This window comes from Cinclus cinclus, chromosome 1 (assembly GCF_963662255.1).
Source record: "Cinclus cinclus chromosome 1, bCinCin1.1, whole genome shotgun sequence".
NCBI classification, from domain to species: Eukaryota; Metazoa; Chordata; class Aves; order Passeriformes; family Cinclidae; genus Cinclus; species Cinclus cinclus.
The window spans coordinates 36277076-36302112 of NC_085046.1; the positions used below are offsets into that span (position 1 = coordinate 36277076).

At 36.1% G+C, this 25037-nt stretch overlaps 1 protein-coding gene across 1 annotated transcript in view; it reads left to right on the forward strand.

The window, feature by feature from the left end:
• Positions 1–25037, forward strand: part of KCNH8 (potassium voltage-gated channel subfamily H member 8) — a 174186-nt gene that overhangs the window by 112515 nt on the left and 36634 nt on the right. Inside the window, exons 8-10 of the mRNA XM_062496214.1 lie at positions 17962–18159; positions 22245–22444; positions 23991–24240. Coding sequence (XP_062352198.1) covers positions 17962–18159; positions 22245–22444; positions 23991–24240 — 648 coding nt within the window. The remainder of the gene's footprint in view (positions 1–17961; positions 18160–22244; positions 22445–23990; positions 24241–25037) is intronic.

The window sequence follows — 25037 nt, forward strand, 5'->3', positions numbered from 1 at the left end:
TTCTACTTTTTATTCTTCACTGAAATGTCTCAGGTGATGTCCAGTTGAAAACTGAGTATGGCACCATGAGTATGGATGCCGCAATGTATGAGATAACTGAAATATAGGAATGGGTTTGTTCTAAGAATGGAAAATGACGTCTGGAATGAAAAGATTAATTTGCTTTATGTGTTTGCTGCTATGTTTGAGGGGAGAGGCAGAGGGAGAAAAAAGCTTTTAGCTTTTACTTACTCCATCTAGTGCTTCCTCAGAAAGCCTCTAGCACACATTTCAAGACCAAGGTTTGCTAACAGAACAAGCATTTTGAAGCTGCAGAACTGTTAACATAATACTTTGAACCTTGCTGTGCCATCAGATATGCACCATAACCCAGAACTAGCAGCATTTGCTTCTGTGTATCTATTTCTCTAGCTAATTTAAACAAATGTGGTGCTTAATTTGCATTTGAATTGGGGCAACGGGAGAGATAACGTTGTTCCTATGAAAATACCCAGAATTAAAAATGGCATTTGCTTTGTTCTTACTGGACCTAATTGTAAGCCTTTATTTCACTTCTTGTCCTTATTCAGGCAACATTCCCATTACAAATAATTTAAAAACATGGTTACATTCACAAATCTAGCCACATGGTTGCCCAGTGAGAAAGGTGAAGTGTCTAGGTCTATTACTGATGTACTGTCATGATGTGGGGGCATTGGGACATAATATGGAAAACTGGTTCTCTTGCCTAGCTCTAGTTTTGCTAGATTTAGGTGAATACATAATTTGGAACACACATAGCATGGGTCCTGCCTTTAGGGGCTGGAAACCTTTACCTCGGCAAGTTCTCCCATCTTAGGAAAGGGTTTTTCCATGTGCAGCATTTTGACTCTAATGTCTGCTAAAACCACGACTCCTGAACACATCATTCCCTCCCACTAGAGACAGTGGTACAGTTCTTGCCCTGCTTTTCCCTTCTAGCATTTTCAGGTCCCTCTCTGTTGCACTTCACCTTGCTCCCCTCATTTGTTTTCACTGGTGAAACAGATGACTACCTGAGATATGGCATGATCTTTACCAAGCTGTAAAAATAGGGCTAATTTTCTGTTACCTGACAAGGAGTAGAGGCTAGACTGTGTTTAAGTTCCTGGCTGGTCCTGACTCTCCAATTCCATTAGCTCACATTTCTATAGTTTAACTGGCATCAGATTTAGGGCTCTTTATTTGTTGATTGCTGTTTTGTATTAATATATTCTGAGTTGTTCTCCTATTCCCCCCCATTCTTATTAAACATCAGAAAATGATTTTTCTACCTGTCTCTACAGGAAACAGATAATGTTGAAAATATTTCCTGTTGCTGAAGGCATTCATTCTGTGAGAACCACGTGAGCTGTTGAAACCCAGCTGTCTTGAGTGTAGTGAGGAGATTAGGAGAGGGTCAAGAGTCAGGATGCTGGCTCCCTTAGATAATCAAAACTGTCAAGTATAATTTGTGCCACTGCCTCAAAAAAAAATTCCTTCCTGTCCATTAGAAATTTAGCTGCAACTCTTTGTTAGTCCTACACTAACAACATTCTGGCTATGGACAGGTTGGTATCAATGCAAAACACATTAGTGTTTTTATAGTTAATAAATATTTTCTTTGGAATAAGCTTTAATATCAGGCCTGTAAAGGGCATTGTTCTTCAGCTATTTAAATCATTATTCCAGTTGAATACCTCAAGTTTCATCTCAGGTTTTTGCTCATTCTCTATTAGTTTTTTAATGTACAGCACTTTTGAAAACAAGAACCCAGTTGTGACTGAACCACGTCCTCTTCAATATGAAACTTCCCACACACACTTTGTTTATCACATTCTTGCTGTCAGAGCCTTTAAAAGGATTTGGATGCTGACTCCCAGTGAATACCTGCAATTAGCTGTCAATGGCAGACTTAGGTACAGAAAAAGGTGCTCAGCACCAGAGTAGTGCCAGCTGGAAATGCTGAAAATAAGACTGTGCTTTCAGAGCCTTTTACTCAGGTATTATATGTCCCATGTAGGACTGAAGTGAACATCCTGAATTCACAAAATTACCTTCCCCACTGAGCTCTTAGTGAATTTAGATGCAGGGACAAGGTGACTGGAAGATCCCCACCTGGTGCAGATAGGAGAGAAACTCCAGTTGTCTTAATCATGTAAAGATTGTGGTGCTTCTGGCCCCATGCAGAAGTTGGCTGAAATGGGTTTTCCAAAATGCAGCTGTCCTACATCTTAGATGCAAACCTTAGGTTAAAATCTTAAGCTCAGATTTCTAAATTCAGCCCAGGTCCTTTGTGGTCCCCAGGTAGCTTCGCTCTTGTCAGAATTTTGTCATTCAGCATCAGGCTGGAATATCTATTAAGAGAGACATTTACCTGTAATTCTCTTGAGTTTCAACAGCCTGGGAAGTTTTAGTTTGAGGATGATTTTTCCTAGTTTATGCTAAGAAACCAGAGGCAGCTGGTTTTAGTTTTCACAAAGTCCTGAGCAATTTTGCCAGGAATTCTGAAGGTAGAGATTTAAGCATATCCTTGCCAATAGATACTTGTGGCATTGGTATATTTATTCAGGTTAAAACTCAGGCTATCCTTTTTCCAGAAGAAAGACTATTTTTAGGTATGTGTGCATCTGCTAGTTCTTCCACAAATATTGTGTCTTAGTGAACTAACAAGTTTCTGGCACTCTTAGACCAAGCATAACAATTGGGTAAATAACAGTAGAAACCATATTGGAAAAGTCAGTGCCATTACTTCCATTCTTAATCAGTACAATACATAATTTGTCACAGCAATAGTTAACTTTTGACTCCTCATGTTTTCATATTATACTGAGTCTCAGAATGTATTGTAGAAACAGGTAAATATGGATTTTCAAAAAAAGGGATTAAAAACTTGAGTTTGAATGCAACATGAGCACTTTTTACTAAATCTAAGCATTCAAAGAACAGTTAAAAATATGAAAAAAATTATATTTTTAAAATATGATTATCAGTCATTTTTGAACCCTATGAGACTTGTGTTCACAACATATTCTTAGCAACCAAGAATTTAGTTTCATCCAAAAAAAATGAAAACTGAGATTTTGTGTGATCACAAATCTCCAGGTAGTGGGGCTGTCAGAAAAATCAACTGACAGAAGACATGGTAAAACTGTAGTGCAGAGGAATGATCAGGTTTTGGACCCAGATGATGGAAATGTTTGATGCAGGTACATGTACCTACTTCTGTATTCCAGACCTACCTCCTAGAGTTTGAGCCTGGGCTTAGATCAAAACAGCTTCCAGTAATTTCAACAAATGTTCAGCTTCTGAAGAGCTAGTACTAATGAACTCCTACTGAAGTTTTGGGAAAGGTTGCAGCTGGCACCTGCTCTCGTGCTGGCTGGCAGATGGCAAGGTTGGGCACAGGTACCCAGCACACCCTGGTCTGCTGTGGTGGGAACAGCAGTTTATTTTGTGGCACTGTAAGAACTAAGTGAATCCTCCCCACTGCCAGGAAGAGTACTTGTACATTTCCAAGGATCTCAGCCAAGAGAACTGTGTTCTGCTGTAAAATATTGGTCTGGTTTCACTGCTCCGCACACACATCCATCAGTTTAGAGCCAACACGGGTAGATTTATGAATACTTGTGCAGAACAAGAAAGAACATCGTGCTGACTACACAGCACAGCATATCGTTCACTAACAGTGATCAATTGTTCACTTCAGTCAGTCATCTCTCTACTTGAATGTTTGATTTTAATTTCTCTTCCAGTGAGCTTCATTACATTCTCAGTTATCAGTTTTCTTTACTTTTTGTCATTAGTAATAACAGAACCTGCTCCTTTGGAACTATGGTCCTTTCTGGTTTTGAAGAGGCATCTTTAAGAAAAAAAAAAAAAGTTCAAAATATACTTATGCATGAGTGCTGATATCTTCAATTTAGCAAAATAAATTTTAGTGCTCTCTTAACCTGGGGTACCTGTATTGAAGGTCCATTGGTGTGTGGAATAGAATATCTGTATACTCACCTGTCTAGTTTTTTGGTGGCTTTTTTGTTGTGGATTTTTTGTTTGTTTGTTTGTTTGTTTGTTTAGGAGTCAGGGCTGAAAATTCACTTCTACTTAATATTTGAAGGAAATGGTTGATGGTTACGACTCTTGTGAAGTATTTTGGGGTATCAATATCTGAGACACTCAGCCCACTGCTTTGGGTGGTTTCTTGCAGCAGTCTGTCAAATAATTAACCCCTGGAGTGTCATATAGAAATAATCAATAGGAATAAACTAGATAACCAAAACAAGAAAATCACTTTGGAGCTATGAAACTTTTCAAAGTACTCATGTTATGAATTACTACAAATAGTACTTATTACATTGCACATACTTTGAAAAAGACAAGGGTTTACCAAAATTCTGAAGCACTACATAGTGATGAATCACTCTAAAGCAGTTCAAATAGAAAATTTTAATCCCAGGAGAATATATAACGTTGGAATACTTTTAAATAATTTTATTGCCATTTTTAATCCTTAAAAGTTCTACTCCTCTGTGAAAGTAATGCTTTTACTGTACAAGTAATGTGTAAATTTTCCATGAATTGTTTGAGGTTCACAATATCTAGTCTTGTTGGAACAAATATAGATAAAATCATTAAAATCATGAAGAAATTAGAATTAATGTACTGTGTATTTCAAGACAATAAAAACATCTTTCTTTAAATCTGCTGGGTATCTTACCTGAATGGTGAAAACAGTTAATAGATGTAACATACTATATACGAGGCCAAATTTGGAGAAGCTTGTGATGAGAAATATTAACTAAAGAAAACTTTTTTTTTTTCCTCTAATTGGGTTAAACTTTTGAATAAGGTAGAAATGAGAGAAAGTTCATCTGGCTTTTGAAGAAATCTTATTTTCAGGTGAACATTGCTCTTCATTATATTTAGTACAATAAAAGCAGAGGCACATAGTATTTTCTGTATCTGTCAGTCTGTTAGATTGGACACAAAAATTTAACTGCTACAAGGGAGTTTTATGTGCAAAACTGTAATCACCAGAACATATGTGTGGAAACCTGTCTGCACATGGTAAAGACCTACATTTACAAATTAAGGTCTTGGAAAGGCTTATGTGAAACTCTGGCCCTGCTTTTTTGCCTGTTTTGTATCCTAAATACATACTATATAGATAAATATAAACCAATAGATATATCAATATACTTTCTACAGCAGGTTTTCTTTATTAAAATCCCTCATTTCAGACTAATGTATACTAGACCTTGTCAGGATTTAAAATATAAATTTATATTTTAAAATATTCATATAAATTAAGTTTGTGGAAATTATTCAATTTCTGTTTGTAAACCCAAACCAATGTTTTTGAGGTGCAGGTGTGTGCAACCAAAATATCATTTATTGAGCTGAACTGAAACACTCCCTTTGCATTTAAATTAACATCAATTTGTATTTTACCTGTTCTGGGCCTAGTAAGTCTTCCCTGCTGTTTTTTCCTACAGGCTCAGTTCCTTGATTAAACTGTATTTTCCTTTACACACCACACTTTGCCTTCTGATTGAATAATTTTAAGCAATCACCAAATACTTCAGGACTGAGATATCCTATTGGATTTGAAACACAGAAAAAAAAAAAAAAACAGGCATGAAAGTAGTTTATTAAATGGAGTGTGAATTTTTTACAACATTGTTAATACATTTCCAATTAATTTCCATTGTTAATATATTTATATTTTGTAACTAGTGAAAAAAAAAAATTGGACAGTTTTTAAGTCAAAGGTAAAAATCTGGAGAGTGGACGAGGCCCCTGAGATTTGACAAAGTGTCCTGCTGCATTGAACCACAGATTACCAAGGTATCATTTATTAATTCTACAAAGCAGTTTTTATCTCAGTGGAAAATCTGGACCAATTTCTGCAGCCATAATAGAAATTCTCAGTGCCACACATAGGGTAAGAATCTGCCTAGTAAACACCCCAGAAGACAGGATAGACCCAAGGGGTAAAATAACACCAGGTTCTTTCCACATAGTTCTGTAATGGGAACACCAGAGACCATAAGTTATTTCAAGTTGAAAATGTTGCACATAGAAACTCTGTTCAATCAATTTGAAGTTACATCAGTCTTTAACCCTTAACTGCTGCATTTGGAACTGCAGAACTCTTGGCTGCAGAGAGCCTCTGGGATTTATTTAAACCACTCAGATAGTTGAACCAGGACTATTGCATGCAGTAAATCGGGTCAAACACAGTTTGCTCCATCCAAGTCTTGAAAACCTTGGCTGGGCAGCTTGTTCTAGGGTTGCACTACCCTCCTCTGAGAGCTCTGTGCAGTTTGCTGAAACATCAGTTCTCTCACACACATTGGTGTAATAGGAAGTTCTGTTACGACTCCTTAGAAATTTCTACTTTTTTAAAGCTCACGGCTTGGCTGTTCAAACTATAACTTTTCACTCCATTTTAAACCCATAAAGCCTTTGCTATGTATTTTGTAATCTTTCCAGCAGCTTCTTCAATAGGTGACTGGACTGCCTCTCAGCCCCATGACACAGGTAGAAATACTAGTGTGCTAGAATGACATGTTGTGCTCCAAAGATGTCCTATAATGATTAAAATAGCTTTTCCTTTCTTTTGTAGCACAAGCATGCCTTAAATTTTAAATCGAGATATGTCCTCTGCATATATTCCTATTTTCTATTTATCCTTTTTTCTCTGCCCTTTACCAGAGCAGGTGCTTGATAAAAGAAAGGTTTTCTGCTGCCAGAAGAGAAAATCACTTCTGTACAGAAATGAGGAAATTATTCAAGAGTCTTTTCTTTCCAGCCTCTCTTCCATTTTCTTAAACCCTGGAAAATATTTCTGTTCAATTTGTACTTTCAGGTGACAGTGCTAATGTTACCTAGGAACTGCTTTCAGCCAAAGAAGCCAATGTGAATCTGTGAGAGTATGCCAATGAATTCTGCAACATGTAGAGTTTTGCACAAACCACATTCTGTAAAAGTAATTATACCTAATTATTTTAAATTGTTTTTCATTGTCAGGTTGACGAGAGCTGGAGATAAAATTGCTAATGTTTAGGATTCCCTTATGTCACACACTTCAAAAAGACCTGTCGTGTCTGCAGACACAGATGTATTATTTCAGAACTGCATCAACTTTAAAAATGCAGTGTGCTTTTCCCTAAAGACAGCACCTTTCTTCTTTACTTTTTGCTCTTTCTTTATATCAAGCCCTTATTACGCTGCAAATTCTTTGGGTTTTTTATTATCCTTAGATATAATCTAGATGAAAATATCCCCTGTTGTTGATCTCCCCCTCACAAAAGCCAAATAAGTTTTGGTCTAAACTTCCTTGACTCAACTGGCACATATTAAAAAAGAATTGAAAAATGTTACTTATGTTGTAGAATCAACAAATAAAAAACTAAGACAAAACAAGGGCAAATAAAGTGCTAATACAATTTATTACACTGCTGACTGTCAGAGGCAGGTCCCTGTACAACACAGTGGCTCCTTAGATAAGAACACAGAGGAGAATATTTAGAAAATGCTGTAAAATCTGTGGAGCAAGCAAGTAGAGGATTGTAGTGAGGGTTAACACACTTAGCTCTTATCTAACAAGCATGGATGGTATTAACATAGGAGACAAGGAGAAATGGATGTCATGTGGACTGCAGCAGTCTGTACTGACCCAAACTGAACTCCATACTGTTGTTATCATCTCCTGTGTGATTATGCAGGACAGTCAGATGGAAATTGGCATGGTTTTATTGTAATTCTGCAATTAGGCTTCCATTTGCAGTTAGACCTACAAAAGGAAACAGTTTCTGCCCTGAGGTTTCTGCTCCTGTTTTAAGGCTTCTGCCCCTGTTTTGCCAAGCTGGGAGACTGCATTTGAACAGGTAGTAAGTGCTGAAAGTTGGCTCGATTTCTGGAGCTGGGAAGATGGCAGGAGAGGGGAAGGTACCACTTCTTGCATTAGTCATATTTAGGAAGCAGAGTCTGGAATTAAACAGCTCTGCTCTTGCAGACTGCTGACAGTTAAACAGAATGAAAATACAGAATACATGTAGCATATGACATTGATTTTCTGAAAAAACATAGTCCTCTTCATATCTTCCTCTTGCAAATAAACAATATGGGTTTTTACAAAGATTTTAAGATATTGATTACCACTACCATTGCTTCTTTGAGAATTTATGTGCCAATTCTGAGTCAGAATTTTAATATATTAACTCTTAGAACTGAGAAATTGTCATAAGAACTAAAAGACATTATTCTGTATTTCTCTGATGGTGAAACCTGAGCAGGTGAGTGCAGCAGGGCAGAGGTGAGATTAATTTACCAACTATGTCATGCTGTGCACATTTAGACAGAAAGTTTTGCTAGCAACTTTAAAACTTACATTCTGCAAGGCTTTGTTGTGTGGAAGATCTTGGCGTATTTTGATTATAAAGGTTTCATTTTAAATTCATCTGTATTGCTTATGAAGGAGAGTGCTTATTTCTTTAAAAAGACATGAATAGCATGCCTGCAGCAGCTCAAAACCTTTTTGGCATGACTTGGACTTCAAACACATAAAGTTGCAAAACAGGTTTCTAACTCTTTAGTTGACCCCATATAAAAAACCCCATTACCATAAATTTTATTTCAGGAACACCTGGGATGCTACTAATGGGTCAAGGCCCTCTTGTCTCCATTGCTGAATTAACACAGGATAAAAAGGCTGCTCTTGCCCAAGAGGATATTACAGTCTAAATATAAGATAAGAAAAGCTCTACCAGATGGGTACAGGCTGATGGAGCACAGGGAAGCAAAGAGGGCATAGATGGACATGCTCTTTGCACTGAATAGACGACCAGCACAGACGTGTCTAATTCCAAACTTAGCTGTAAGGCATTTAATAGCCTGGAAAAGGACAGTAACAGCCAGTTTGCCTATAGAGCAGTAATGTTAAATACTGAAAATCTTTCTGCAGTGAAAGCAGAAGAGCACACTGTGAGCATTTCCTTAAAGAAGATGATATTCACATGATTTATATCCTTCTGATTATGTCCTTACAATTTTTTTTCTCAAATTATCTATACGCTTAGATTTGGATGGTTTATCTGTAATCTAAAAGTTAAATTAACATTATACTGTATTACAAAAATAAGTAGTTAATTTATTTATGCTACTAATCTTTATTTAGTGTAAGAATCCTAGGAAAATATACACAGAGAGAACAAAGCAAGATAATATTTTTTAAAATGAAAAGGTGATTTTCTTCACTCCAAGTGTGTTAATGGCATTAGAGCTGTTTGTAAACTATTCCTAGTACAAATAAAATAATTAATAAAAATAGTTAGCTCTTAGCTATAGGTGCTTTGCATGTATTGTCTGCTACTGTCTCAAAAAGCTGATATTGAAAATGTCCCCATCTTGTCCTTTCTTTGGGCCTGATGATCTCCAAGGTATTTTCCAGTCTAGTTGATTCTGTGATTCTGTAATTCAATGGTGTGGTAAAGAGAGTAAACTGCTGACTTGGAAAAGCAAGAGGGATTTAAATCTCCCACATATTCAAACACAACCATCTGACAAATTACTGTTGAGAAGAGCTGTACTAGCTTATCACGGAGAAGAGTTTCAAGAACATTCCTTTTCTAAATTTACTGACTCTTTGATAAATGAGGCTGAAGGAAGTTATGACCTAGTTCTGCAGGAATGCAGGTGTACTGACCACGTACACTGGAGCTTCTTTGCAACAGTATGTCTAAATGTTTAGAGAATGATCGTAAAATATCAAGAGGAATGAGTTCATTTCAGGTCGGCTTAGTCAGCTCTTAAAAATCCTTATACACAGCTCTTATATGTAATATAGACAGGTCTCTACCTTGGAATAAATGTATCTCTACTGTAAGGGGAATCTTTATTACATTATATTGTGAGATGGGTACAGAGGGAATATTGGAGTCTTCCTCATAAATATGAGGAACAGATCTGTCTGCTTTGTTTAGCCATCCACAAAATACCAGCTGCATGTCCCAGAGATGCAATCTGCAGTCTTATTGAGGCAGGAAGGCAGCAATGCAGGGTAAGCATGAGAGGGACATCTTCCCCAGAGCCTTATGGAGGTGTTTCTGCAGAGCATTAGTTGGCTTTTTGGAGACTGGCTTGGAGCTCTGCCCAAGGGGATATCTGCCCCCAGCACCACTCTCTTTCTTTCTTTCTTTCTTTCTTCTCTCACAAGAATAAACTCTACTTGTAGGTATGAGGTAACTTCTCCAAAAAGACAATATTTTGCCACATGGTGGAGAAGAAATGTAAATAGCTACTTCACGGGAATTATCTACCAACTTTAAGCAACATCTAGGGCTCTGACTGTGAAACTTTATCTGGGCTGTTCCTCAGGGACTTCTCACAGTAGGAGGAAAAGTAAAAGCACTAAACTTTATTTTGCAGACAAGAGAAGATAGGAAATCATCTAGACATTTTAATATTTAATGCATCAGCTATAGTTAGATTCTGGATAGAAATGTGCAGGGCTCGAAACGTGTGAAGCTGTTGGTAATTCATGTACATTGTGTTTTGTAGAGTGTTTATGTTGCATTTTGCATTAGGTGGAAGATATGCCGAACTCCAGACTGTTCTAACTTGTTGGTCACTAAATATTTTAAAATATAGCTTTCCAACATTATTTTCTAATAAAATGCTATCATTGCAAATATTTAATATCAGGCCTTTTGCTCTACTATTTTTAAGCCATTGATGTGCCCAGGAGTAACCAACCACAGGCTTTGGAAGTTGCATTATAATTCTTATGGTGCCTTCACTGGGGTGGATTGCAAACTTCCCATAGGAAGTCTCTCTCCTTGCACTTATGGCTTCCCAAAACAAAAATGTAAATTATTTAACAGACCCCAACTGGGTCATGACAAGAAATTACTTTCTATTAGGAAGTCCATATCTCAAAGGTGACATCAATTTTGCCATAAGAGAAATGTTACTTTTTTTATTCTAAGTACTGATACTTATAATTTAGAGTTTATTTTTATCAGATTATTAAGGCCGAATTTTCAGATTTTCAGTACTTTTGTGGGTTCAGGTGTGTTTTTTCCTGTTATAAGGAACATTGCAATTAGATCTTAGTTTTTTTTTTTCCTTTTTTTAATTCCTTGATTGAGCTCCTCTTCCTTCTGAAACTACTTAGTTCATTGACAATTTATTTCACCATGAAAGCTTCATTTTCAGTGAGAGCAATGGGTCAGTATCTTGTTATGACTTCGTCAAGTTAGATGAATCAAAGCTCTTCAAAATGTATTTTTTTTAATGTTACCTTCTAAGTATACATTCAATTAGAAATACAACAGCCAATTTATTTACCAAGAGTATTAGCTAGCCTTATAAAAGAATTCACCTTTCAACTGAAATGAACTTTTGGTAGACCTGACAGAAGTTAAGCTTGTATCTAAAAATGCTCTAACCCAACAAGGAGTACACATTTAGTTTGGAATGCTCTATGGGTTTTGAAATTATTTTAAAAACATCTGTCTCAATGTATGTCTATAGATAGTCAAAAACTTTCCCTAAGCATCTTGAGAAGAAACAGTTCCCTCCAGATTATTGTACCTGCAAAGGACAAGGCAGGCATTCAAAAGGAACCAGAACTGCAGGTATTCATGTCACCTACCTGCCTTTGACTACAGAGGTTTGTGCATCTTGAATGTCCAAGGCTCGTGAACAATGCAGGAAACTTTAATTTTAATCTTGGTTTTTCTCTTCTAACTGTATTATGTACAAGTTCAAACTTCCTATGGATGATGTTACAGATGCTCAAAAATCAGTGGCAAAATTCCCAAAGTCTGGCAGAAGATTACAATTTCATCTGATATATGTTCAAATCTTGATTTTTTTAATTTGATCCATAATAAATAAATAAATAAATAAATAAAAGTAAATGCAAGGGTCTGAATTGTCAACTTTATTAGGAGTGTGTTTGTGCCTTGGATTTTGGCTCATGAACATTCTCACTTCATATGCAAAAGTTTCCCTCCACAAAATTTGAATACTTCAGTAGGTGTTCCTTTGCTACTGTAGCACTACCAGTCTCATTCATACCTATGTTATGTCTTTCTAGTTTAAGGAAAAAATAAATTAATTATTCCGAATAAAGAATATACTCTTATAAGGACCATATATTACGAAGCTAAAATAAGAGGTATTTTGAGTAAATTATTTTGATACTTTAAAATTTTTAAGCAGTCTCAGTACTTGAGAATATGTTATTGTCTTTATCATAATTGTTTTCTTTCTTATTTTAGGTGTCCACTCGTTACAGGAAAGGGTATTAGCAGAATAAAGATCAAGGGAACTAGATTAATGCTAATTGTTCCTGATTGTCCTGCAGCCATTATGGTTATGTCTGTTGTACTAATATTCAAATCATTCTAGTTTAAATTTCATGTGTTGCTAATTAACTTTTACTTATCTTGAATACCAGCTAATTTTCTTCAAATATAATCTTCTTGGCCAGACCTGTTCCTGCACTTGCTGACATATCATATAGACACACCTCTGGTTTCCTCTTACACAGATAATGCTCATTTATTGTCTTCATTTTGAAAAGAGCATAAATTCATGTCCTGTATTTTACTCGTGTTCCATTCTGCCATTTGAGCACATGTGCTGGAGCTGTGTTTTCAAACTGTCAGAACCTGCAGCCGTGTCACATGTTCAGGACTGTGTCTTGTTCTTTTCCTTTTTTCTTGTTTTGGGAGGAGGGAGAGAGGGGGGAAAGTGTGTGTGTGGATGGGTGGGTAGTATCTTTTTTCTTTTTCCTAATTGTTGTGAAAGAAAAAGCCTGATTCCTGTACTACTTATTGACACTTTCATCTGGCACATTTACAGTCCTCCAGAACCAGTGCTTGAAGGTATGATTGCTCTTGTTATCTCTGGGGTGCCATAATCCTAAAACCATCTGCTCTGGTACCTGGGAACCTCCCCTAACATGACAGGCAAAGCTCCACCATAAATCAAACCTGTAAACAAACAATCAGGTTTTGTGACAATGAAAGAGTAACAGCAGTATTCCACAGGGTGAAATAGTAGGAAAGGTGCTGTTTGATCTATTAATAGTCTGGGGAAAAACTACAAATTTTTTAGCAGGGAAAAGTTTTGCATGTCAAAAACATTTTGGCTAGACAGGGATTAAAAAGGCTTTGAAGCTCTTCTGAAGAACCTGAGTAATCACCATGAGAACAGAGGCAATGATTATTCAAAAATGCAGTTATACGCACAAGAAGAAGTAAAATTATTTCATCTTCTTAAACACCCTCCAATTCTGAATGTATTATATCTCTCAGCAACATCTAGAGAGTAACTGTTCAAAATTCTTTGGAAACAATTTTAAACGTGAAGCTAATGTTTTAATGTCTAATGAATGATAATTAGTGTTTGATATGGAAAAATATATTCATTATACTGTCTCAAATACATTAGCTCTGGACTTCCCTCCTCAAATGAACTTTAACAATGATACATTCTGGAAACACCACACAAACAGTTGAAGGAAGTGATTTTGGACATCTAAAATCACAGAAACTTATCACAGGTGCTTTTACCTAAAAAGCAGGAAAATCACTTTTGCTCTCTCTTAGCAAGTCTTCTGACTTAAGGTTTATTTCGAGGAGGTTAATGCAAAGAAACATAGAGACGAATACAACTGAAAATCTTGGTTTATTGAGACCAGTAGAAGCCCAGAACATTTTTCCCCCATTTACAATGGAAATCTGAGATATTTATTTGTAGACCAGAGGATGCTGCTGTGTGATGAAAGGGTGGTGTGCTTTGCTGTGCAAACCTACAGCTCCTGGCTGCCTGGCTCTAGGTCTGAATTTAGGAACTACCAGCAATGATCAGAGACTACTGGAGTAGGAACCAACACAGCTCTCAGGCTACGCGATGATTTTAATTTAAAAATGTGTTCCAGCGATGAAGGATCTAATTTCTCTTGTATAGTTTTTATCTTCTCCTTAATGACCCTAAACTGGTCACGGCAACACACATTAGTAGCCATAAGATAGCAACTTCTATGCTGAAACTTATTGATATCAAAAGGCTGCATGTGCTCCAGTTCAGGACATTTTTCTGTTATCATTTATTTTCAGTTGATTCATAAAAAGGAAACTCAGCTTCAGATATACTCTTTAATTATAATCCTCACTAATGACAATCCACAGTGTACTTTAGTTAATGCCAGCATTTCTCACTACATATTCTCTTTCTCTACCATCAGCATAGTATTGCTCACTCTCCCTCCTCACTAGCATGAAAGGGCCAAGCATGGTCTGGGATTATTTAAGAGCAGGTAGACTTTTCTACCTTCACATTTCCCCAAGGAATATTTGAAGTCCCTAAATTTGATGTGGAATCATAACTGAGAGAAGCTTGGCCTTTGTCTCATAATTTCTCTTTTAGCATCATCACAGCTATTGCTTTCAAATATTCAAGGGTGCTCTAAGTGGCCCTCCTTATCCATACCTCTTTATTCTTCCTGACACTGTAGTGCAGAATAAACCAGAAACTTCTGGTCTATTTTTTAACTGGAAAAGAAAATGTTTCTTTCATTTTTAAAATAAGTGTTATAGTTAATTCATGCATTAGAAAATGTAACTAATTTCTAAAATTTTTGAAGTACCAGACGGTATTTTGGTGTGTTAAGTGTCTGGTATAAAAGAAAATCTAAGTAAGAGTAAAGAATGAAGCTGCAAATTTTGATGAATATTGTACTTCTCAATGCAGAGAAAGAACCAAGCCAGGGGAAGGACTGATTTTCTGCATGGCTAGTAAATAAAATAATATGTTTTGCATCCAGTTAAAAAGTATGTCATCTATGGAGGTTTAAATGCTTTTTTAGGTTTCTGCTGATACTTGAGCACTTCCCAGATATAAGTAAATGAAACTCAATACAGATTCTTACAGCAATTTTCAAAGTAGCCTAATGGAGGTAGATATCCAATTCCTATTGACTTTTCCAATGGGACTTGATTTACTTAAGTGCTCCTTTTTCTTTTGAAAGGCCTTCCTCTTAATTATGCTAATTGGTGCTTTAAAATGTTTTCAAAGTCAGAGAGCAGTACCTAGACGATGCTAATTCTGAACCAGACAAGATTCATAATGTTAAATTCTAGGAAGCTTCCTCTGACTACAAGGTATATTTATTTTTGTCTTCTTCCCTGAGGGCAGAAATTAATTACTCGAGCTTGCTGAAGAATCTGCTGAGAGCTGTTACCTGCAGGAACTGAAAAGGAAAGGGCATTAGTTAGTGATACTACATCATGACTATTTCCATTTGCTGATGAAAATATTTACACCCAACTTTATCTTGTCTCTACCCTGAAACTGGGAAAAAAAAAATGCAGGGCTATCAGCAAATATGAGAAGCACAGTTGATCTGGAAGATATTACATTTTATCCACTCTGGCTGAAACACCACTTTATATAATTTTTTGAGAAGTTCCTGATTAGGATAACCTCTGCCAACCAAAATAGAAATGAGAAACTGTAAACATGGTCTTATCTACAAGTCAGTGGAATATATTTTTGGGTTTTCCCTTTAAGACATATATTTTCCCTTCCAAGTCTACAAATATCTGAATAAATTTACTTCATGGCTTTTCTTTACATTGTGGGCATTTTTTTAGCAATTGTTACGAAGTACTAGTCACTGCTAACTGCTACTGTTTTAGTTCAGTGATAAGTCATATATCCTACTGAGGGGATGATTTTTCAGACCTTCAGTTATATCACAGAATTAGACATCGAATACTAAACTCATCTCAAATACTGGTATCTTGGACAGAAGTGTTTGCTAGAAATTGCAAAATTATTATATTGGTATTTTGGTAGTAGAATTTTTGTAGAAATATTATAGAGACTTCTGATTAACACAAGGTAGACACTTATTCTTGCATCTTAGTTTTACTAGCAGTATGGATCCTATAGGAATAATGATGTTTCAGTAGGATTGGATGAAAATCTTGAACATAAAGCGAGTTGTAAAGGAGAAACCAATTCACATATAACTCTCAGTTAAAGAATGCAGTCATCAACCTTTCCTTGATATCAATGGAAATGCATGAAAAGTGAGAAAAATGAAAACACACAGGCTGAGAACCAGTGGCTTTTAGAACACTCAAAGGCAGGAGATTTTCTCCTAAAAGGCATATCAGTTACAGTTCTTTAAAATAACTTGTTTCAGTTTTGCACCTGAAACAATCTTGAGCTGATCCTGAACCTTATGATTGTCTTACTTTACATTAGGTTTACATAGACTTTTTTAAACTTTGTCTCCTCTCTGCCAGAGATTTTCTTCGGTTTTTATTCTATGTTCTTTAATGTTTGTGATTACATTCCCTACTATAGAAACATAAGAATTAAATCTGCCATACAAAGGACCATTCTAGTGTGGGGAAAATGTAGTGTAGTTTCAGAAAAACTGTAGTGCATAGAGGACCGGTATTGACTCAGCTAGGTTTCTTTTTCTGTTTTCCTTTTTTTCTCTACTTTCATTTTAAATAATTGGGAGCCACAAATATAAAATAGCTCCACTCAATTAATACTATCTATCCAGGCAGAATCAAGGAGATTTTCCTATGCTTTCTTATCTGTTGGCAAGGTAAAACATCCTACTCAGTACTGCCATCGTATGACAATGCAGGTTTCTTTCATTTATGCTTTTGATCAAATTCCCTGTCCTGCCCTGAGTGGATCATCAGGGTCATGGCCAGGCTTTGTTCTGCCATTGCCCAGCCCTGGAGGACAGCATGGCAGAAAGCATGGAGCTGAGCATGGGAGCAGCCATAGTTCAGCAGGTCTAGTCCAGGTACTAAATTCCTACAGACTTTTTTCCCTACTGAATTGGAAGTGCTGGGACAGATACTTTAAACCTACCCCCTACTTTTGCAGGCATTCTGTGCAATGAGATTTCCCCCAGTTCATATTTGGATTCATCAAAATGGATGCTGACTGAAGTGGAGAGAGAATAATCTTCTGGAGGTGATTCAATCTGTCAGGTCCCAGCTTACAAAAGGAGGACCCCCAAACAATTTTTCTAAAAATAAAACTCTGTCTGTCAGGATTGTTTTCTTTCGGCAGTTCTCCCTGTATACCCAAGAAAGATTCCCAATCTCCCAAGCAAGCTGTTTAACAGGCAAAACTGGGCACACAAATAGATTTTATCCTTCTTTTTTCCTCAGTCTTGATTTTTGTGAAGCATTGTAATTCATGTTTGTGTAATTCATTCAGGTTGTGTTTTCCAGCTGCTTATTTTCTTCCTGCATTGTTGCTTTGGGGTCATTTTGTTGGGTTTTTTTCAAATATCTGAGGCAGTAGCTGATTCTGCTCTCTGGCACACAAAGACTCGTTTATCAAAATGAAAGGAAAGATGAAATGAACAATTTAGAAAATACTTACCGAAGCATGTTTTGAAAATTAATTCTGGTTTGTAGAATCTTTTCTACTGTAAAAAGAAACATGTGAAAAGCTCTGAATATGTAATTACTATTATAATGATTTAGTCTTAGAATGTCAAAAAGCTTTCCAAGCATTAATTAATGGAAGGAATCAAATGATGTTGTATTGTTGATGCAGTGCTACTAGGTGAAGATTTTTTCTTTTTAGTGACTTAATGGGTTTTATAAATTATCTAATTAGACCTATAATATGCAATTCAAAACCACTTTATTTCAATGCAGAAATGCAATTCTTATAATAAAAAATTGTGCATAAAAATAAATACTCCAGAGACACAATACTTAATGTGCTACATAAATTCAGTTTCATGTTCTTTTCATTCTTGGAATTGTGTGAAGAATATAATGTCTTTTAAGTGGATTTGTGGGGGCTTCTAGAACTATTTTCTTTAGTATAATGTACAGGTTTTATGGTGGTGTCAGTATTACTTAAAAGTAACTCTTTTTGTGCTTTGTTTTTCAGGCTGGCTTCATGAGCTAGGAAAACGAATTGAATCTCCTTATTATGAGAATAATACTCTAGGAGGCCCATCAATCAGAAGTGCCTATATAGCTGCCCTCTATTTCACTCTCAGCAGCCTCACCAGTGTTGGCTTTGGAAATGTTTCAGCCAACACGGATGCTGAAAAGATCTTCTCCATTTGCACAATGCTGATTGGGGGTAGGTACAATTAAATGTCATGTAAAACATTTTCAAGAAGCAGGAAAAAGTAAAATAAAAGCCGAATTTTTGCTGAGCTTCTTAAAAGAAACCCCAAACAACACAGAAGAAAGTTCAAAAATTCAATTTAAAATGGCAAAAGAAGGGAAAAAACTTTGTTTGATTTGCACTAGATAAACTCTCTTAGGCAGACATATTTCTAGCCTTTTGTTCACTTATGGTGATGAAAGACAGTGTCTTCCCTATTTCTTTCTGCTGTCTGGTTTGTTCTGGAAATACTAGTAGGTATTTCTCCAGGGCTAGTCAGTAAAGCCCTGGGTGTCAGCTTTGCAGGATAAATTCTCCTGGGCAACAAGAAATTGGAAATCTGACTCTTGAAAGCCAGGGAAGATGATGAATTACCTGTGAACTATATATTTGCAGCATTATGTAGTAAAAAACAAAAAAAAAAATTGTTCAATGAATTATTCTCATTTCCCTCAGCCCTGAAAATGAGAGGAAATAATATAATGAATCATCTAAGAATAATATAATTTTATTTTGACAATGTCACAAAACCACAAGTAGTTCATTCATTTCATTTGGTGGTTGCATAAAGTTATAGTTTTAAAATATACTGTGGTCTCTGTTCTTTGGGGCTTTCACTGCCTAAAATCTGTTGGAATGAAGGAATGAGTTTTCATTTCTATCAAGAAATCAAGAGATCTCCTGTGTAAGGCAGTCATGAATATTTAATTCACTTTAATATAGCAGAGCTTTCATAAATATAGTAAAGTAGAATAGAGAAGTATCCTATACATTTATTTAGTCCAGTTATAAGGATTTCACTTTTATTTCTTGTAATATGCTTATAGAAATTGAATAAATTGTGAAGAACTAATCAGCTGAGTGGAGTAAGAGGCAAATGATGACCAAAAGGCAAAGTTGCTTATAAGCAAGCAGGTAGGAGAGTGGATTTATGTCTGCAAGGGTCCAGTGAACAAGGTATGCCCAAATAAAAAAGGCAGAGCAGGCTGATCTGCAGGTATTTTCTTAAGGAATTATATTTTAGATACTATTGAGGAAAATCAAGAAAACTAAAAGGAGTTAGAATGATGCTGAGAAGATTGGTGAGCATGCCTTAGAAAACTCTGTTAGGAGCAAAGTGCAATTCTGTATGCTTAGGGACATTAAACCTCTTCATTCCTTGAAACCTGTTTTAGTGTATAGTTTTGGCTGATATGTAATTTTAAAATTCCCTAATGGAAAGTAATGCTCTGAGAAAAATTGCTGTAAATTTTTCAGACTTTTGGACCAAGCCATTAGTTGAAATGAAATTTCAGGTGTAATGAATAAGGTGAGCTGGTTTATCAGTATTTTTTCTCTATGTCTTTAATGTATGACACTATGAACTGAAAAAATGAAGTGAATTTACTTAAATCTTGAAAAAGTTGAAGACAGAAAATAAAAGTATAAACTGAACAAATAAATAGCATATAGAATACCATTTTAGTATTTACTAGCCTCTCCACATTAATTTTATTTTGCATAAACTTGACATTTTCATTTTTAACAAGTCATATTGTGAAGATAAAAGTTCCTGTTCAATACAGTCTGTCTTCCTAAAGTTGGAAAGAAAATTTACTTATTAAAACATAACCAGAATTTCTAGGATACCCAGCAAGCATCTGTAAAATATTAATCAGATCTGCCCTCCAGCAGGTGATCATACCATGTTCTATCCTGTATTCTCCATGCTCTTCCAGCAAAGAATATGTATTTTTGTATTTAAGAGATTGGAGGCCCAGTGTAGCAGCTCCAGTCTTATCTGGGATCAGAGGTGTTCCTCTGTTCCCTAAGTAACTAAAAAGTGATTTAAAATATCTATTAACATAAAGGCCACTTTATGAAATACAGTTCCTGGAAGTTTTGAACTTGTCCTACTTGAGTTTAGACAGAGGTGTAAGAGGTTTCTTACAGAAAGTAGGGTAAGTGTATTATTATTTAATAAAGAATTCTAATGCCTGTCACAGCCAAGAATAGCTTGTCATTATGAGAAGCAGTTGCCTTCCAGTGTATATAGGCAATGACAGATTCTACCATAATAATAAAATTCTAGATGGTATTTGTTCTTATAACATCAGTGAGATCTCTACGCTGTCCACCTCCTAACCTTGGAGTCTGATGAGGGACTTACATCTCATGTGAGTCTTAACTTGGCATTCATACACCAGCTCATGCTTTATCCCTCCCCCTGTTTAAACTCTTTATTGCATCCTTAAAGAGGTTACACTATTTCTTTAACTTGTTTATCTGTGTCTGGCTGAGTTGTTTCAGACCTAATATAATATCCTGTATCTAGTATTACACCAGTGCCTCACATTTTCTTGCTCTAGCTTCTGACTAATATTAAAGACTTAGCTATTCATTGCACCATCATGGACAACACCTAGTTGAAGTAGGTGATTATTTTTAGAAATAATTTTCTGGTTAGGCTCACTATTTTTACTACATCCATAATCCTTTTTTTCCCTGCTATTTCTACACTTCAGTCCTTTATCTGTTTTTCTGCACTCCCTTCATAATAAGGACATAGATATTGTTACTAGCTCCTTTCCATTTTTCTCAGCCTGTTAAAGTTTTCTAACACTCCAAACTACAGAATTTTCTAATTCTTTCTACCATTTAAAAATGCATCCTTTCCTCGTTTTCCTCCCTTGTCTCTTCTCACCCATATTGGACTTCTGTAAAGTGACGTAAGAGGTCAACAACTTGTTTGTCTTGTTTATAAACCAATTCCTTTGTCATTCTGAGAAGTCTGTCTGCTTTCTTACAGGTACTATAGAGAGATGCCCCTTTAAAAAAATAATCAAGATTTTTAGTATTTTTTTTAATAAACACTTTCTAGATGTATATATTCTATACCTCAGATCAATATCACATGACAGACAATTTAGCAGTGTTTTTTCCAACTCAAAAAAGCAAACACATTTCTGCACAGACAAACCCAGATGACCTATATCTGTAAATATTTCTTCAGTTTTGCTTCTGGTCTTTTTATTCTTAAGCCAATAACTAATTGTAGACAAACTGCCAGATGTCAGTATGATTTAACCATATTTGACCCTGTCAAGCAAAATAAGAAATCAGATTGTCTCTTTGAATGTTTGTCTTAACCTGAATTTCTGCTTTACAATCATTTCTTTTCCTGACTTTTTAAAAATATCTCCCCCAGCATTTGATACATTTTAAAATGTTATTTATAACCTCATTCCACTACACATGGTCTCCGTTAGTAATTGTTTTTATTTATATGAGTTCTCTGAAATCTATTGCATTCTGTGTAATTTCCAACTGACTGAGTCTAGTTTTCACACTGATTATTAGTATCTTATTCTTTTCTGAGCATACCTGCATACATGTGTTCCTTCCTGTGCTTTTCACAAAGGCCTGTAGTGACAGGACAAGAAGGAATGGTTCAAACTGAAAAGAGAGTAGGTTTGGCGTAGATATCGGGAGAAAATCTTTACTATGAGGGTGGTGAGGCACAGGAAGATGTTGCTCAGGGAAGTTGTGAATGCCTCCTCCCTGGAAGTGTTCAAGGCCAGGTTGGATGAGGCTTTAAGCAACCTGGTCTATGGAAAGGCATCCCGGCCTATGGCAGGGTAGATGGAACTAGATGATCTTTAATGTTCCTTCCAACCCAAACTATTCTATGATTCTATGATTCTATGATTCTATGATTCTATGATTCTATGATTCTATGATTCTATGATTCTATGATTCTATGTTCTGTTTTCCTTTTCTCTTACACTAAGGACTTAATTTGATTTAATCCTTTTGTTAGGTACCCTGACTAGATAGAATAAGTTGTTCTTCTACCTTGTCCCATGGCGGTGACTCTCAGTGTCTCAAACACCAGGAATGCATAATCATATTAATACCATAGTATTAATATACCATTACTCAAAGAGTCATATTCAAAGGCTTTCTTATATCTCTCAATCAGGAAATTTTCACTTTGTGAAGATTCTATTTATTTCATGTATTAAGATTTATTGATCAACAAATCACTCCACATTGCATGTAATTTCTATACTTCCTAGCTCTGATGCACGCCTTGGTGTTTGGCAATGTGACTGCCATAATTCAGAGGATGTACTCCAGATGGTCCCTTTATCACACAAGAACAAAGGATTTGAAGGACTTTATACGGGTCCATCACCTGCCACAGCAGCTAAAGCAAAGGATGCTTGAATATTTCCAAACCACATGGTCTGTCAATAATGGAATTGATTCCAATGAGGTAACCAGTTGAGGGGGGATTTATGTTTGATTGTTTTGACTATGAACTATGACTATGAGTCAAGGAGGGGAGCAATTTTTCTTTTGTGATGCTGTGTTTTGTGTGAAGTTACATACCAAAGAAAACCATGCCTAAAAATAAACCTAGATTATCCCAGGAAGACTGGACACAATTGAAAAAGAAGGTTTAAAACATCAGATGATGTAGTAAAATTCAGTCCTCAGTGATTCTCAAATGCTGAAATGCACTCATCACAAACCTTTTAGATGATGCCAGCAGAAATGCTATAATGAGTAGCTGTTTTCCACTAAACAAAATATCTACATGGGGATTTTAGGTCCTTTTTAAAGGAGGGACTATGATGTCCTTTTCTTCCTCTTTCATCTTATTTATTGCAATACCGTAAACAAGTGATTTACCCTGAACTTTTATGTTATTTATATATCACTACATTTTTTAATATTGCAGATGTAACTTGAGAGTGAAATCAAAAGACAGCTTTCTGGTGGTTGCTTATTTTAAATTACTTATCCAGGTTATGTGTTACTGTACTGCAGGAAAAATAATGGCTTCTCTCTGCTGGAGTGTTATTTGAATGGAACACTCCCTTCAGGTTTCTTGTTATCTGTGTTATAAAACTCAGTGGTCTCTAAAGATAATGTGGAAATAAGCAAAAAGATTTGGGGTTTGGAACATTCTTTTCCCGATAAATTCTTTTGTGTGCTGCACAGCACAAAGAATGGGATTTTCAACCGCATCTTAGCAACAGAAGGAGCTTAGTAAGATTTACACTGGTACAAAAACGACTTAGATGTCAAAGCTTTCCTAGATGTGTTTAATGATCACCTTCTGTACCTTTAGTCACTCTGAAAGTGAGTGACTGCTGTACTGCAACCGCAGCTCCTGGAGAGACCATCAGTCTTTCATTATTTCCCTCCTATGGATAAAACTCCTTGTCTGAGCCCACCCTGGTCAAGCACTGGCTGATTGCAGTACTGATGCTGATTGCATTAGATGCCACATCCCCTCAAACTACAAGCAAAACTATATTTGTGTGCTTGCAGCTTGAAAGGAAAAAATGAGACCTCATGGTCTTTTAGTTTCCATAGGTTCTTCCATGGAACATTCACCTTGTCTCCATACCTTTCCCACCCCTCCTTCAGTGTCCAGTTATATTATTAAACAATGAAAATAACAAGAACAGAAACACATTCAAGGCAGGGGTTTTTTAGTTATTCCTCTTCCAGTGGTTTTACTATAGAAGTAATATTGCATATTGATGAATTTTATAAATTCTCTGTTTTCATTGTATGTGTCACTGTCAGTAGTAAAAGGCATATATTTATTCATGTTTTTCCTGGAATCTATCAGTGTTAAAGTTTCTTAAAATACTATGTCTCACCAAGGGTATAAGAAAAATCAAAGGGAAGTATTTGCAACAGTATGACATGTGCAGCACCAATAAATCAGGCCACTTCTGCAAAAGTGGAAACATACAATTTTACAATATTTCTCTTTTTCGTCATTTTTTCCTTCCTTTGGACAGCTTTTAAAAGACTTTCCAGATGAGCTGCGTTCAGACATCACCATGCACTTGAACAAGGAGATTTTGCAGCTCTCCCTTTTTGAGTGTGCCAGTCGTGGTTGCCTCAGGTCTCTGTCACTGCACATCAAAACCTCCTTCTGTGCTCCTGGGGAATACCTGCTCCGGCAGGGGGATGCCCTGCAAGCGATCTACTTTGTCTGCTCAGGTTCCATGGAAGTCCTGAAGGACAGCACTGTGCTGGCAATCCTTGGTATGTTCATCATAGACTCAAAGAGAAGGAATTGTCCCCCAGTGTAGGAGAACCTTCACTACTAATGGGTGTCTAATTGCCTGATGAGAAAGAATTTGTTTAATTTTAATCTGCAGTATCTATTCTATGTACAGCTCTATTTTTTTTATTTTTAGTTTAAACTTCTTTATATTTTCACCTAAGGAGTGTTCAGTTCCCAGATTATTAGCTGTGTAATATTTCATTTTGGTTTCCTTATATCTATTCTCTCTTCTTTTCATGTTAAGAGGTAGTTGCAAGTTTTTGACACAAATTGCTGCTTTCTGCTATGTTTGGTGATGGTATTGACAGCTCAAACATCACTGATCATTAGTTCCTGAATCTTTTATGAAAATTAGTGGCCAGGTAATGCTCCCACTAATGCTCCCAAATGAAAGAAAACAATAAGAGCCTACTTTTCATTCTTTGGCACTTGCCTATGAACAAACACCCCTTGTAGAAAAACCACGTGATGAAAAGCAAACATTATTGGCTCTGCTCCCCCAAGCTATTTCATGCTAACTGATGCTGCCTGCAGTCATCTGAGTATATTGGAACTGAGAAAGGCCAGAAACTCTCTTCTAATAAATTTTTAATTGTTGTTTGCAAGATGAATGTTTTTATTCATTGAGGTTAAAGCATCTCTACCTATAAATTTCTGTGATTTGCCTCAATCTAAGGCCTACTAAAGAAATTATCTTCAACTAAAAGATGATTAGACCTGTCTTGGTTAATGTTTATGAAGTTTTTTGGTAAAATAAAATATAAAATTTTACTCT